Raw genomic sequence first — 17596 nt, forward strand, 5'->3', positions numbered from 1 at the left:
ACGTCCGCGAAACACCTCGTACCTACCTGCAGCCCAGCGGGTACCAAATCTGTACGGAAAATTAAACGTAACACGCGATTCTCAGATTAAAAATTCGTCAGAACGGGAATTCTCGAAAACTTCAAACGCGTTAGAGAAACCGGTTAAAACATGACGCCGTGTATAAATAACACGGCGAAATTTTTGCATCCAATTTTTTTTTGTGTCTCTTACAACCGATTTCTCGGGGTCGCAACGGGTGGCTGTGAATCATCGCTCGGATGTAACGCTTTTCTTTTTCTTCTTCTTTTTTTCTTCCGTTTTAAATAAAGTTCTCCGGATAGTTTTTACCACCTATCGGTAGGTGCGCATGGTCGGGTGATGCGTAAGTCGGGGTGTGTATCTTAGGACGAACTTGAGACGGTCTTACACGGTGGATTACAAGGATAAAGCGTCGTTTCGATGTGGAAGTTTAGAGACTTGAGTTAGTGAACTCGAAGCTAAGATGGTATTATCTGATAAGCCACGGTTTTGCTGCTCCTAAGGGGATCTGATACTAATTACTTGATTAGTACCCCGAGGGCAGAGAAGCAGATACGCGTATAACCCCGATGGTTATAAACCCAAACTCCCACCCGACATCACATCCAAATTCTCCCGATTCCGAGCATCGCCAATTATCCAACGATTCCGACGAAACGAACATTATTCCACAGGATTTCACGCGATTTTCAACGTTTTTAGGATCTTAAAAAAATATTTTTCATAGATTCTCAAAGACGACATAATTGTGTGAAAATTAAAAAAATTCTACGCGCTATGTACTAAAGTGGAAAAAAAAATCCAATATCCTATCTCAATATACGAAATTTACAAACGTAAATTCAATTCAAAGAAGATGTGACTTCTATTGTCTCTTCGCAAAAAAATAATTCAACAACGTTGCGCGTGCAATCAATGTGATCGGTATTTTATTATAAGTTGGCCGGTTACCAGCCTACTTTTTCCCGCCACGTTTCACGCGTTGCGAATAATTCAAGGGCAAGGGGGAGAGGGGTAGTAATAACGCTACGGTTGCTTCAAGAATTCCATCGCATCTGCAAATTTGCAAATGAATAACTTTGGCGGTTGTTGCAGGCGAAGAGACAGCCGCGTACGGTACCTATATAGCTCGCGCTGTGTATATAAAGGCCCCGAAGGAGGTGCGAAATGTCGCAGCATCTGGCGCCCGGTGAGGAGGACTCGCGGCGCTCGGTACCCATAACCAGCCCATATAACGCTGGAAATTATTAATCCTGTCAGAAATAGTAAATCATATTTCTCCCTCCCCTCCCCTTCCCCCCCCACCCGGCAGCTCCCCGCGAGTTCTGTCCGCACCCCTGATTTAGCGTCTTTACTTTTGAACCCTTCCTTCACTCCGCGTACGATTTACGGGAGTTAACCGGGGCGCCCCGTTATACGCTCCTCGACACGGCGGTACCGAAGACGCTGCGCAGAGAGAACCAGAGATAAAAGTTTACCGGGTTGACTTTATACATGATTCACGTTCCGCCTTTGGAGATTCACGGCTCGAGATACCGCGCCGCTTACAACCCTCCAGAATTTACAAGAAATAACTTCGCACTTTTATACCCGCGTGACACTTATACCTATAAACATGTACCTGGGGCGCGTACGCGTACGTCTGTACGGATACATTGTCGGGTACTCAGGTGTTGTGGAGGGTGACAAAGAGGATGAGAACTACGATCGAATCCGAACGCGCGAACGACCTAATTTCTCTTTCGAAGGGGGACAGTAGGAAACCCCCCCGTTTTTCAGAGTTTCGAAAAAAACAAATAAATAAAACGCTGATTGAATTTCGGAACATCCAAAATTATACAATGAAGGCTTTCGACGACGCGATTAGCCGAGCTATGTCTTTGTCGGGTTATTTTTTTTAATATTTTTTACGTCCCGTCAATATATCAATACATTACGTTTACGATTACCGATATCTGAATATTATTTACGACCGTATACGGATAGGGACGGCGTCGTCTAATGAGGACCTCAATATTCGACTGCATCGGGGCCACGTATGCCACGCATTATATCGCGGTGGACACGACGATATATTCGAGTGATTATAGAAAGTGTAATAAATCCTCTCCGCCGTTGGAACTGGGATTTCCATTGAGAATCGCCGCAGCTTATCCCTGCCGTAATATAACGTGAATAGATTTTATCTGTAGCAGACGAGAAAAGAGGAATCCTTTACATTGTGCGGCTCGTGTGGAAATTAAATGATACCAAAAAAAAGAATTTATATTAGACCTCGTGTGCGTCGCGGATACCCGAACGAATTTCGTACCTCAACTACGATAGGATCTGGATTATAAAATCGCTTCCGAATGAATTTCGCAAAACTCTCCACCGATTAAAACTTTAACACTCCCTGTAATAGGAGAGCGTTTTCAAAAGTGCGTCTTGAATGATCCGAAATGTTCCGAGTATTACCCGCTTGAGAGGGGAGGAGGAGAAAAAAGAAGAAAACGAGAAGAGAAAAAAAAAAACGGAAAAATTGTAGCGGTAATTTTCGCACACGTGTATAAGTGTGAGGAAGAAAAAGTTTTTCCTGATGTGCAGCAAGGGGGGGGAGAAACAGGGGAAAAAGTAACGAATAAAAGGCGCGATGTAGTTATAGTATAAACGAGTATAGCACAAGTTGAAAAACAGAGTCCTGTTGTTGGATGAACACCTCCCTCAGGGCCCAATTACAAAAGTTTTGGAAAAAAAAATTTTCTTTCCACGTTCAAGTCCGAGCAGAAAAATTAGCATTCCTACGAGACACGCGGAGCTGGAGGTAGCAAAAAATAAAGAACAGAGAAAAAACGAACAATTGAAAATAACTAAACAACTACCGGACGGAATTTAATTCCCAATGGATTTGCCCGTGAGGCGTTTGTGTCGTTCGGAAGATCGCGTGTGAATTCCTTCCGCGAAGCTCACATGTAATATCGCTCGTTCGCTTCCCTTTCTCATTCCTCATTTTTCTTCATTCGTTCGTTCAATTTTTTTTTTTTTTTTTCCTCTTCTTCTTCGATCATCGTTCTCAGCCCGGGGAAAACTTGGTATAAAATTGGATACAGAGCCCCGTTCGTACTTTCGTTCGAGGGTGTGCCTCGCGCACCTCTCAGTCACCTCGGTTCGTCCGCCCCGTCCCTTCCTACGGATCCTAACGACGTTATGAACGGCTCCGAGCATTAAGGAAATTAGCATAGCCGCATTTAACAGAGAACGGGATATCGCTGCTGAAGGCTCCGGACGTAGAGGAAAGCCCTTACAAAGGATTAAGTTTGTTCGTTCGTCGTTTTTGTTATTCACATTGTTTAGAGTAGAAACGTACACAGCGGACTACGACCAATGGAATGGCCAACTCGGTGCTTCTGGAATTATATTCTACTTCTAATTGATAGTAATGCGTCTAGCTCGTTAATGCCCGTGTATTTCGTAGGCCCTCGGCGGAATAATTAATAAACTCCTTATTCGCTGATAAACTATAAGGATCGGCGCGATGACGAGAGAAAAAGTATCGCGAACAACGGAAAATTTTGAACAACGTTAGACTCGACGTTAATTTTTTAAAAAAAAATAGCGACGTCGATAATTCAGATGTAGGATATAAAAATATTTTTCCATAGATCGATAGTTTGAGGGGATATTCTGTCTTCATTATCGGCGTCAAAAATTTACAAATTGCGAACTTGTTTTACGGTGATTGTTCAATGCGTACCTGACCACTGTCCGTTGCTAGTTGGGTGGAAATGTGGGTTACGTTAGATCCGTCGTTGTTTTTATCGAGGGTAGCCGTGTTGGAAGTCAGGTCAGTCAAGGTTGGCCGTTTGTTGTTTCCCCGAGCTGTGTAAGCTGCGCCCCGCACCACTCTAGGACCGAGTGAGTGGGAACAAAGGTGAAGAGCGATATGCCCCGATTTTGTCGTACCTACTTCCTGGTCGACGGCTTCTAGCCGAGTGATCGAACGACACTTGTTATCGGCGGGTTTGGTTTTCGGAAGTAATCGGGAATTCTCGCCTTAATCCTTATTACTTTCTCGTATGTCACTTCTCACCGATTTGATCTCTTTCTATCTTTGGAGATAAACTAATTATCGACACAATTACGATGAACTGGGGGGTGATAATTAGTTTCAATAAAATGTTTAATGTTGTTAATTTTTTTTTTTTGTTGTTACAAATGTTTCGCGGTACACCATGATCTACGGAATGAATATTAAATAATTTCAACCCCACGACAACCTTTCGAATTTGAAATTCGAATTTCTCACCGTTCTAATTGCCGTTTTACCTGCTTCTTTTTATTGGTTTATTTCTGTTTTTTTTTTTTTGTTTCGTAGTTGTTGAGCATTCGCAGTCGGCAATGTTACCGAAGGGAAGAGTGCATTATCCCCGTACATACATACATACCAATAAGCTAGCGCGAATGGGGGGGTATCGCATTGCAAAGGAATATTTCATCCATCCACTTTTTGTCTGTCTCCCTCTCATGTGGGCCGCCCTGCTGCACATACGCGCTGCGTTGCACGTGCGCTTTTGTCGACGTATTATACATGTTTCACTTGGCAATATGTTAGCGAACACGTGTGAGAAATTACATTCATACCCCGTGTTCGTAACTCCGAAGAACAATACGGCGTTCTCTCATCTACTCATCTACGCTTCATTCCCTTACGCACGTATGTACGTACGTACGTGCGATTTTATACGAATAGTAATGTTGAAGTACATTGAAACAAGACATCAACCCCCGCTCACAGAACCTGACCTCATCCATCTCGCTTTCTAATAATTATTTTTATTTCACAACTTTTCTTCTCGCCAGATCGTAAAATCGATTCCTCGTGACGTCCATTCGCGAAATGAGACAATGATACACCTGCTCTGTGCAGATTCGTGATTCACTAACTGGAAGGTAAGAAGGAATACGAAAATCGTGTGCAGAAAAAATGAAGGTCGGAGACGAGAAGAATGAGGAAAATAGTAATGACCGAAGGGGGGGGGGGGGGGGGGGTACTCATGAGTAGCTGGCGTTCTCACTTTCTTTTTCTTTCCCCATTTATTTATTTAATTTATTTATTTTATTTTATTTTATTTTTTTTATGAAAAGGAAAATTGTTAAAGTTGTTAAAGTAAACTATGGGTATAAAATAGGTCTGAAAATTATCGCGCCCGATTAGATCAGATTGCCCGGGAACATTTATCCCCCGGCGGGAGATATACCCGCGTACCACCATTATACGACGCGCTGCAGCTATGCAGGTTTGCGCAAGCCAATTAATTTGATACTTTAATACGCTCGTAATTAGCCTCGCCAAGTTGACGATGCGGTAATTCTTGCAGAACGAACACCCGTTTGTTTTTTTTTTTTCTTTCTTTTTTTTTTTTTTTTTTCAACAGTGGTTTTATCGCATTTACCTCATAGGTGTGCGCGCGGCAGAAAATATTTACACTCGCTCGTGCGTACGGACGGACGGGAGGAAGAAAATATCGTCGCTACTCGAAATCATTTTACTGCAGCTACGACGAATCCGCCGCAAAGAAATGGCGCAACGTTGTGTAAATTGTAAATTACCCATTAACACTTCACATTTCATACGTAGCGCGTCTTCGAATCGCGTACAGTGTTTTTCAGAGAGAGTGGATTCTTGTTTCTTTTTCTCTAATTCTTCGTAACGACGCGTCGCGAGATGACAATGGTATGAATGAAAAAAACAATCAAAAAGAAAAAAAAGGTAACCAAATGAAAATTGTTGCGTTGCTATGGCTGTAAAATTGAACAACGATGATTCGTTGCTTTGAAAATTATGAGGTGGAGTAAAAGGTTCTCGGAAGATTTTTAAAATTGCTTTTTACCCTTCGAGAAGACCACCTACCAGACTCGCGTTACTTCTGACGAGCTGTAGCTGCTGCGCCGCCGTTGCTGCTGCTGCTAGTGCTGCTGCTGCTGCAAAATCGAGACGACGACGATGGCGACAGGACGATGTCCATTCCCATCTGATGAGATGAGAACACATTATACACATACATACTATATACAATAAGGACAGGAAACGACAAAGTTGAAAGAGGCAGCTAAAAATAAAGGGGAAAATTATATTAAGAGCTAACTGCCGTAGCTTGTATCTAATACGTGTAGTAACCTGTGCGGGTACGTCAAAAACGAGGAACAACACCAAAAAAAAAAAAAAAAAAGAAATAAGAAAAGTATAAAACAATTTGTACATCTACGGTTGTTCTTTTTTTTCTCGTTCTTTGTCTCATTTCGTTCTCTCATTTCGTATTATACACACGCGCGTACCGACACGGATATCAGTCGAGTATAATGCAGGTAAATGTGGGATTATTTTAGGAGTTATGTTATACATAGAGGTATTTTTTTTTTGGAAGATTGCTTCCTCTTAGCTGCATAAATATCATGTGCACATAAGGTAAACGTATATACCCATGTATACTCGAAAAACAGAGTCATAATTCTTTTTGAACATTATTACCCGCCCGGCATTGCACGAATACCACTGCGGGGCAATTAATAGGTATACGTATGTATTTACATAGGTAAGTTTATGTACGTACATATGTATTATTCGCCATGCGCTCGAAGCTGCGTTGCTGATATTACGAGTTACGCGTGGAATCCCGAATTTATTCATTTGTTCTCAGTCGTTGTTTTTTTTTTTTTTTTTTTTTATCAAATTCATACCGAACGAGGTTCGAAACTAGAAGCACGCGAACAATAGTTAATCGATCCGAGGACTCGCATGATCTGCGTGTATTTCACGTACTTTTTTCGACTACCCAAATTTTTCAACAAATTCTTTCGTTATGATGTACGTGAAATTGTTGCAGCAATTTTTTTCACTTCCAAAGTCAGACAATTGTCCTATAGGGTGGTTCTTTTCGAATTCCAAGGTCGAATCGAGCTCCGCTAAATTTCCGAGTTTGAAAAAACTCACCCCATAGAGCCTCGATGTAAGAAAATCATCATCGTATGCGCCTGTTCATATTTACATCGGCACGTTGTACGCATTATACGTGATATGTACGTACGTATGCATGTATGCCACGATATGTTCATGTATACGTACGATCGTAAAGTGCTGCGTCAGGTCCGGTTGAATTAAATTACATTAAAAATATTAAATTAGTTATTTGAATTACAAAATTTAATTCCATCATTACGAATTGAATTACGAAATACTGAAATAATCTAAGTACGTAATGCACGTCGACTCACTCGACATTTATTCCACTCCCTTTTTCTTTAGCTTTTCGAAAAAAGAGCATATCACAAAATCGAAAACTAGAAAAGATATGGTATCTCAAAATATTTCTTCTATCCGCACTATGCAAGAACATATATGTATACGTATAGATATATGTAAATGGCATGTAAATGAGAGTTAGTTTCATTGAAAGGCGAATGCATAGATATATTGATGATAAAATAAAAGATTAGAGAACATTTTCATTCCTCAAAAATGTGATGAAAAAAAAAACAAAAACAACAACCACGTATATTGGTATATACTCTGCGTTGCGATTCATCGACGCCAGTTGGAAAAAACAAAAAAAAAACGAATCATTAACTTTGATCAAACGGTATTTTAATTACGAGGATGAAATATGCGTACATACCTGTACGTCTACGCACATGTCATATAATATACTATATAATGCGAATGATGCTTGTACCGTATGTAAAATGCAACAGCAGTTTTCCTTGCGTATAAAAGCCAATTAAAACTCGACGTACCTATGCGCGTGTAACATATACGGTGTCCATCGTTTGAAACACGCTCAACTTAATGTCTTCGAATCTTCTGGAAAACTGTACCTCGAGAGAAAGGAAGAAAAAGAAAAAATATCGCCATCATAAAACTTGCAATTTACCGCGATCGGGGGTGAAAAAAAACCTTTAACTCCTGTCGTTCGTTCTTAATTTCGTGCGTGTGTAATTTTCGAAGCCGCAGTATATGAAAATCGAAACCTATACGATTTTTAGTCAGCAGCGTTTCATTTCGTGTGAGAATAAAATTGCATCCACTTTGGCGATTTTCTAAATTGACCACCCGCTAGCTGCACGTACGTAAATATTTCGCTACCGAAGCGACGCAGCGGAAGCACGCAGATGCTTTCGAAGCGGCAATCTAATACGAATGTACGAGGCGGGCAATACGGGCAGCAACCCCTTCGGCAGCTTCGTTGTGCTCAGCGTCAGCTTTTGAACGAGTACAAGACTTTGAAATGAGGCCCCGAAACGGGGGCCCGAGGGCTACCAACGATTTTTTTTCTCCAAATTATAGACGGACGGTGGTCGACCTTCTCCCCGAATTATTTTTCCGTTTAAAAATTTCCGCCCTCGGCCGCCGCGCGCTCAAAACAGCTCGGGGCTGACAAAGATCGAGCAATCCGAGAGTCGACCTTTCGAAAATTAGACGAAACAAAACGAGAGATTGAAGAAGGAGGAGGAGAAAAAGAAAAAAAAAAGAAAAAAAAAAAAAGAACGAATGTTACAGTACTTTGTGATAAAAAGAAGTTAATTGGACCCATTATTCATGTAGGAAATATATCGTCAAGCTGGGACTTTCGTTTCTAAATTCTAATCGCCGCGTATTATAATATCATGGAGATGTGAGAGGGCAGAAGAGAAAAAAAAAAAAAAAAGAAAAAAATGGTTTTCATGCGCTAACGCACGATATACGAAGCGGCGAAAAAACCCTACAAAAATACGTGTATAGAAATTCGTTTCGATAATTTTTTCTATCCGTTATTATCATTATTATAATTACTATGCTTCCTACGTACAATTCATGCACCATATCCGTCTCGGATTCTTCGTCACAGATCACGCACTTCTTTACGCGGTTTAAAAGTCTCAATTAAACACGATGTGTACATCTAGGCGATAGGCGTGTATGTGTGGCACAACGAAATGGGATGTATATCATTACGAATTAATGCGTGACTACCGAAGGTCGGTAATAGTAAGAAAAAAAAAACAAAAAAAAAAAAAACAAGAAATGAGGAAAAAATGAATAAATAATAGGACAAAATATTTATGTACGAGAAATGGAAAATGGTAGAAAAAAAAAACAAAAAAAAATTTACGCTCCACCTATAGCGTTTCTAATTGAAAATCCAATTCGAATCGACAGGAGGTGGTCCAAATCGAGCGATGATTGCGGCACGGTCTTCGGAATGGAAAAACTAAAATACATACGATTCGTAAATGCCTTACGGTATGACAATTATACCTTGGTGACGAATAATTGAAGTCGGGTGGCCATTTGTAAAAATGAAATACACTTTGGTGAACCTGGATTTATGTGCAATATGACGTTGATAATTTCAGAAGGAAGCTGAGGCAAAAAATTCGGGTGTTTCGAAGTACGAAGCATCGACTGTGTACGTCTGTATCTACGTGTAATTATCTTTTTACGATGGTGATTCGTCCGCCATCTCGTACACATCTGTACCCTCCGTATACGTGTATATATGTATACACCTTTACTCGTCGGTTTCTCGGCACTTGTACAGGGTGTTTCAAAAATTCGATTCTAAACCCCCGCACTCCGAAGTACGTACGGTCTAACTCGCGCGTAGAGAGCAGATGATAAAATAGAAACGGCCATCGAGCGGTTGAAATTTTCTCATTGAACATAATTCACGACGAGACGACGTCCGCGAAGTCGTACTGACAATTGATTGGCAACGAAATAGAAGAAAAAAAAAAAAAAAAAAAAAAAATGACGAGAAAAAACGAATCACGGAGAGAAAACTAGAGAGAGAGAGAGAGAATAATTGATTAAACTATCGAAACACGCCATTGAGTATAGCGATCGGTAATACGATTTGGCCTTGGCATTTGATCGCGACCAGGTATACATATGTGTATACGTACGGGAATTTTATTACAGGTAATTTAAAATTTCTGTAAAAAGAAATTATTATTATTATTATTCAATTTGTTTCGAAAGCGCGTATCTATTTAACACCGTAACGATCGTATTTCGTGAAATATTTTTTGTGAGGAAAAACGAACTCCATCACCGAATTACTGTGAGAAAATCGACGTTGCAATCGTCGAATCTCGAAGTACAAGATATTCGCATAACGCAAGGGATATAATTGTACGGCGATCCCAACTATAGCGGTATACGGGGTATATTACTACTTGCGAGTCATGCGCGGTAGTAGGTAGCGCGTGCACTCCGCAATAAAACGTACATATGGGTAATTGTTAGTTAGATAATATACATATGGTAAAGGTGTACGTAAACGTGAAATGAGCCGAAGAAATTGCATTTGTATGGGCGGGGGAATCGTGCGCGTAAGATACCCGGAGTCGTCGAGGAGTCCGATCTATAAACTCCGCCGGTACATTTTACCGTAAGAACGTAACTCCGGTGCGGAAACCTTAGCGGCGCGTCGACCAACCCCTACGAGAGAAGCTCGCCCGGTTTCCGGGAGGCTAGAAAAAGAGGCGCGAAGAATCCGAAGAAACCGAGCGAAGCGGAGTTCGCCGATTTTCTCAATTTTTCGACAAACTCGTCGAAACGAGGTCGTCGCGATTTGGCAGTTGGTCGAAGAAAAAGGAAGTGCGACGTTTCGACGGCGGCGTTCGAACTCCCCGCGATCGTAGATTCGGGTCACACCCCGTATAAGGGAGATCGAGGGACGCCGGGGATCGCTAAATCGTTTGGCCAACGGAATGCCGTACATTCGTTGATTATATGGTTCGGATCGTCCTTTTTCCATTTCTGTGGTCAGCAGCGCCTTTTCTACTCCGACCACCGCTCGTACGGTCGTCCCATGCCTTACCCGCGCGTACGCTATAGGCCGACGCGTGTACACGCATGTTTCGTTAAGGTATTAACGCACACGCGCGCGTGTACGTGTACATGTACCCGAGGTATTCCTGAATACACGCATACGCGTATCTACATTATATCCACACGCGTATATGCGCCTACCTTCGCACTGCACAACCTCGGGTCAACAACGCGTGCGTGTCCATCTTCCATTCCCCCGTAGCGATCTTCTATACGACTAGAGAAGGTTCGAAAGCGGCGGGCGAACGATCGGACCGATGGACGTACCGCGGACGGACGGACGGATGGACCGACCGACGAACACCTCGCTGTCCGACTCCGTCTCGTTCCTCCGATAGCGGCAACGGGACACGATCGTCTCTTCGTAGAAGTCGGAAGCACCGTTGAAAGCCAGAAGGTGGACGCCGTGGTTAAAAATCGTATGGTATACCCATTACTCGAATTGCCGGGCAATTCGACCGACGTACAACAACGGAGTGTTGATACGTTTTTAAGGAGAGAAGAAAAAAAAGAATGAAAAATTCGTCGTCGAAAAGAGAGACGGAGATTCGGCGGGACCTGGATCGTAAAAGTTTTGAAAACGAGGGACAGAGCGGAGGGGCAATTTGATAGTCTTAAAGAGAAAATGCCCAGGGAGAAATGAAACGATCAAGACAACTCGTATTACGACGTACGTGTATACGGCTGACTCGACTCCAGAGGGCTCGAGGCTCCTGTTAAGTTGTAAAATGTTAAGCAGGACGTCCTATACCGTAAATGGGGATCGCTGTGATCCTTCGTCCTTTTCGAAGTATCGTACGTACACAGAGAGAGAGAGAGAGAGAGCGAGCGGGACGCGGCGCCGCGGATATCGCGAAGAGGAGTTCTTTTTACCGGGCACTACTACGATAGAATCTTAGTTTGCGCCCTTTTAGGTATTACGTAACCCCGTTCGATACCCGATCGCGAATAATTCCGAGATCCGACGCACCGATCGTTACAGAAGTGACGCGTCGAAAGGGGGATCGGCACGGCTTGTGAGGAAGATTGCACGTACCGAATCGCGGCGACGACGCGGCGACGTTATACGGAAGGTGCAGGAGCGACGTCGCGATCCGGGGGAGAACGGAGTTTGCGACCACTTAGGAAGTAGGTATCGCCGTTTGCAGGACTTCGTTAAGAATTCCCCTGATGGAATGATGTTTATTGGACGAGATAGATGAAACCGGATCGCGTGCGAAGACCGAAGAGACAGACCATCTTCGAGGAATGAAGAAAACCGAAGGTATACGGGAAAAATGAAACGACATGAATCGAATGGAGAGGAGAGGAGAAGAAGAAAAAAAAAACAACAAAAACAAAAAACAACAAAAACAAAAAAATATTAGGAATCCCGATGGACAAAAACACTGGACAGGGGATAAAAGGATATATACTGTGAGGCATTGATCCTGACACCAGAGTAATTGACTCGATCCGACCGGCGGCGGCGGCGGCGGCGGCTCAACTATTTTAACAACTTGTTGGCCGATCGTCCCGCGACGGCAACGGCGAAAATTTTACATCCGACAACCTTGTTATTTCCTCTCCTCCGGACTAACAGACCGGCTATAGAACTTCGCCCTTTTCTTATTTCCGGTTACCTCCGGACACCGAAACTAATCAGTTTTACGCCATACCGCACTCTACCACCGATCATCCGACTACGCGGGGTTCCTATCCATTACTATTTCGATTCCGTCTCCGTTTCGCTCCGACGAACGAAGCGAAAATATGTATTTTTTTATTTTCTTTCCTCTAATAGTTCGGTAGCTCCGAGGAATTTTTCTCATTCTTCTTATTCTCGATCCTCCGGACGAGCGGGTTCCTCAGCGGCGTCGAGCGGCGGCAGCGAGCACTCAGGGGCTGTCCGTCATTAAATATAGATCAGAAATGCCCGGGCGTTGCGGTCCCGCGACCCCGCGGGCTGAATGGCAAAGGGCTCTTTTCAGGCCCCGTCTCAACCTTCTACGCGTCCAACTCCGAGGCATGACACGCATTTATGCGGCGTAGGACGAGCACTCGAAAGAAATATGTTGTAGCCCGTCCAAAGGCGAGGAACAAACCCGTCACCTGAATTTTCCTCTACTCCCGATTGATGTATAAATCGATCGGACTCGCCTCACGTTTTTGCCGCTATACCTACACTCACGACGTTGTTGTATAAAAGCTTCGCTTGTTAGGTGGTAATTGCTCCGCGAGCTCCGAGATCTGGATCAATTATCAATATAGGTGAGCACCGAGCCTACTAGGTGGCATATTATTTGACAGGTAAACTAAGTACCTGGTAGTTAACCGGGCGTTATTATTTCCCGGTCGATCTAGGGGCCCATCGATCTCCGGGCAAAAAGAAACCTCGTAGTACGCGAGGGGGGGAGGGGGGGGGGGGGAGGGGGGTTATTTATAATAATACCTCGTGGAAACCGAGGCAATTTTACGAGGGAAAAATTTTTCCCCCTAGCCGAGTTAGGCGGACTTTATTTACGATACGAGGCGCGGAATTTGTCGCTTGTAAACGATACGCTCGACTTCGATGCCGGAGACGACGACGCCGCCGTCGTTCGCGGGCCGCCGCGGTGAGACGCGAGGCGACGCGACGCTACGCGACGATGCAGATATTACTCGAGAATTACACGATCAGCCCTCGAGCGAAATCGTTGCCGAGTACACACGTACACCTACCTACCTACCTACCTACCTACCTACCTACCTACCTGCAACTATACGTACGAGGTTGGAGCGCTCGTCTCTTGTCAGCGGTACCAATATGCCCGGCACGTCGAGGTTGGATCACGTACGAGCGGCTGGCCCCATCAGACCCAAGCCTGCAATCTGCATAATTTCCTGGATCTACCCGCGATCCTTCTGCCCAACGTTTTACAGAACTCGACCGCGAACGGCCCTGCCCCACGGGTGGCGCTGAATAAGAGCCTAACGGCTGTGCTACTTGAACCTACGAATCAACTGGAACAACTATTTTACCGCTCTGAAAACTTGAGGGTATTTTGGAAAAGGGAGGAAGAAGGAGAAGAAGAAGAGGAAGAAGAAGAAAAGAACGACCCTCGGATCGTAACGAGGGGGCGATAGCTGCTTCTGGGTTTCCGCGAGGTTGATCATCGTTGAGAAAACAGCAGCGCGAGAGGCTCTTGGGCTCCGTTCGTTCGTTCGTTCGTTGGTTCGTTCGTTTCTTCGTCGTTCGTTTCTCGCCAGTTTCTAACGGGGAGAGATCCGAAAGTAAACAGCAAAGAAGTCCACCATCGGTCGTACAGTTGCAGCGGCGAACGACACCGCGGTTGTTTGTCTAGCCACTAAGGAGTCTCCCGAGAGAAACCCGCGACCAACCAAACGGACGAGATACGCAATTCCAGGAGGACTCCTCGGAAGCCAGTCTGAAGGAGTACAAATATTGATCCGAGATTCTATTTTTTTCCCCCTACTCTCGTTCGTCCCGAGAGCTTCGTCCGGTGCCACTTGTCCGTGGAACGAACGACGAGACGGTACGACGTCTTCTTCGGGGTTACGACCGCGACGCCGATCGTGAAAAGGCCCCAACGAAACCAAGGACTTTCGAAGAACGTGGATTTTTCACGCGCCAGAAGTTTCAGAGCCTCCAGCGGGGGGATCGGTGGCTAACGTTCGACGATCCGAACCGCAATAGCGTCTCATCGGGGGACAGGTGGCAGGCGGCCATTGAAGCGTTCGCTATTAAGAAGCAATATTCTTAACGTCGGCTCGCTGAAAGTACGATTATAAATAGTTTGTGGCACACGCACGCATGTACGTGCCTCGATGTCTCGCGTCTTACCCGCTTTGAAAATAATTTTCTTTTCACTCGCGGTGAGTCCCTGAATGCCGGGAGCCCCGCTTATAGGTACGTGTACAGTATATTCCCACGGCAGGTCATTACGACTTCCTGGGCGTGCTGGAGGGGCCCCACATCGACGTTACGTTTTTTACCATAAAAGCTGGAGTTGAAAATTAGCTCTTACAACGTGAACTTCGTTGAAATAAACCGGTGAACGGTACAGAAATGCGACGCCGACAATTTTGGGCCCGCTTCTCTAGGGCCCAAAAATATTTCGCCCGGGCGGCGCGTTCGGCCGCTCCGAACGATACCGCGGAAGAATATTTTCCGCGCGGTGGATCGTAATTGGTGCCCGAAAAAGCCGCGTTCGTGGTTTCGGGGCCCCGAGGCCCCGAGGCCCCGAGAGCTCGCGCCTCAATTTCTTTCGCGTTTAGCTAAGGACTGCCGATCCGTACCTCCGTCCTTCTCGGGGTCTCGTTAGCCGAGTTCGGAGGCGAGAAGGACGGAATTCATTCGTCTGTGCCTCCGGGGGGGCCTCACGGACGTGAAAAATAGCCCCGTGTAAATCCGAGAATCGAACACCAACACGTTGGAAAAGTTGGCGCTAAGTGTAGCGTACGTCGTATCCTTACACCGTTGAACAGTTTACAGGAACGCGGGGCGATAGTGGTAATACTCACGAGAGTATTGGGCCCCGCGCGTACGCATACAACGTCTCCGGGGCCCCTCGTCCGTAGAAAACATCATGGAAGTATAAGGCCCCCACTTCTCGGAGATCCGCCGAAGAATACGGGCAGGCAGTAACCGCGCAACCTCCGCTCGCCGCGTGCAAGAAACGCACGCCGCACGGAACACGTCCAGGATTATCAGTAGTGTTCGACGGATATCCCTTATCCGAGAGTGTTGCGTTGTTCCAAATTTTCGTCGTTTCGGCGATCGACGTCTACGCGCCGGGAGTGGTTGTTCCCGATTATCGTTGGCGATGATCGCGTCTCGCGCTCGTCGCACCGAGCGCGCATTTTCACAGTCGAGTGTCCGACGTGTCGTCGATGTGTTTTTTTACGCGCAATGTGCCGACGCAGAGTTCAATTGACGGAGGCGAACGTCTGGATCGTTTGATCGGCTAGTGGTTGGGAGGATTATGTGTGGATTCGTTGGATCGGGTTGAGTGAATGTGAAACTTTGTTCGATTCGAGACAAAGACGGTGGTGCGCCGGTATCGCCTAAGTCAGTGCGCGAACCAAATAAGGTTTTTCGTGAGTTTCTCTCGTTTTTCGATAAAACGACTCTACCGCTGCCCGTGAGGAAAACATCGGACGTTACCGTAGTTTTACGGCGTGGGACGCGAACATCGATTTGTGGGCCCTTTAGAACGGGCCCGTGCGACGTTCCAGTGTCGGAGTGACGAATAATAAAAGATTATCTGTAATAACAGCTCCGGGCCCGGCATGAGAGATCCTATCTGGCTGAGTGCCTGTCTTAAGAGTTGAGACGGAGCGCGTATTAATATGTTAATGTCCTCCACTACCGGTTATTGGGCCTTACATTTTTCCCAACGCGTGCCAATCGACGCGACGCGTAGTGGACGTGAAGCGAGGGGAATTTTTCCGGGGCTCCACAGCTTTCGACTACGAAATTGACCGTCACCCTCGGGGCGTTCGTACTTTTACCTGGAAGAAGGGGGCGGCTTCTTCCTTTGTTCCCCGAGGATCCTCGCCGCGGCGGCGGCGATCCTCGAAACAGGCGGTAGGCAGGCACCCTTTCGAAAACGGGACGAGAGATTCTGGAACACGTGTTCCATGGAACCGCCGCATCGCCGACAGTGAACCGGAGCACCGAACACTCGGGACTCGGAGGTCCTCCGGAGGGGAGCGAAATAAAGTAGAAAAAATGTCCAGTCTGGCTCACAGAAGGGACACGATGGTGACGGGTTCGAAGAGGTGGTGGAGAGGGGGATGCTGGGCGACTCGAAGTCACCAGGAGGCCTATCTGCGAAAATTGTACTCGCGCAAGAACACGTCGAACAAAGATTGCCAGGATAATAACGGTATGCCGTGGTCCCCCGCTGTCTACGACTTGCCCGCAACCGACGAGCATTACCTCGACGCGTTCCTCAGGAACCGAAACGAGGGCAACGTAGACTGCCCCGCCCTATCGACGCCACGGGCCAGTCCGACGGAAAAATGTTTAGATTTTCTCGACGCTGCTACCAACAACGTAGTAGTGGAAAACGGCGGCGGAAGAAATTTACCGCGGAATCGAGTCTTCGGTAATGTTACCAAGGTCACGGATACCATAGAGGTCACGGAACACAACCTGGACAGTCTGTTGCACGCGAGAATTCACCCCGGCGGAACAACTGCTACGGGTTACAACAATGCCGAGTAAGTACGAACGCGAACGGAGGCTCTCGCGCTTCGTCGCCTCGTGCACAGCGCGGAAGCAAAGTTGGAATAAAATTTGAAAAAAAAAAAGCAAACAAAAAACAAAACAAAAACAAACAACAAACAAAACCGGGTATACGTAAAAGGCATATTTATCGTTGGGAATTAATGCAAACGACTTTCTCGCTGTTTAAAAGACTACCATCGGCGTGCAGGTTCGATGCAGCATCGAATGACCTACGTAAATACGTATTATACGATAGGTGGATTTTATCTCGAGATTAAGGAATTCGTGACGGTTATCCGCCGTGAATTCTAATTTCTAATTCCGAAAGGGAGGAGGACCGCAACGATACGATTGTGAACGTGAGACGGGAGTTGAATTTCATAGCGCTCCGTAGGATTACGTGTGTCGTAATATCGCGTATGCAGGATAATAATACCGTGTGCGCTCGAAAGTCGATCAGATCTATCGAGCAGCCTCGGCATACCTTCCTACGTATAATACATGATATATAC

At 45.4% G+C, this 17596-nt stretch overlaps 1 protein-coding gene across 5 annotated transcripts in view; it reads left to right on the forward strand.

Annotated features, from left to right (window-relative positions):
* The window catches only part of LOC105690333 (protein prickle-like), a 114610-nt gene that overhangs the window by 88235 nt on the left and 8779 nt on the right, over positions 1-17596 (forward strand). The window contains exon 1 of one of the 5 annotated variants that reach the window (XM_012408056.2): positions 15458-17077. The exons of the other annotated variants lie outside the window; for them this stretch is intronic. Coding sequence (XP_012263479.2) covers positions 16584-17077 — 494 coding nt within the window. The 5' untranslated portion in view covers positions 15458-16583. Of the gene's footprint in view, positions 1-15457; positions 17078-17596 lie in introns of those variants that run through there. 5 annotated transcript variants of the gene reach the window in all.

The sequence above is a fragment of the Athalia rosae genome, chromosome 3, assembly GCF_917208135.1.
Source record: "Athalia rosae chromosome 3, iyAthRosa1.1, whole genome shotgun sequence".
NCBI lineage: Eukaryota > Metazoa > Arthropoda > Insecta > Hymenoptera > Athaliidae > Athalia > Athalia rosae.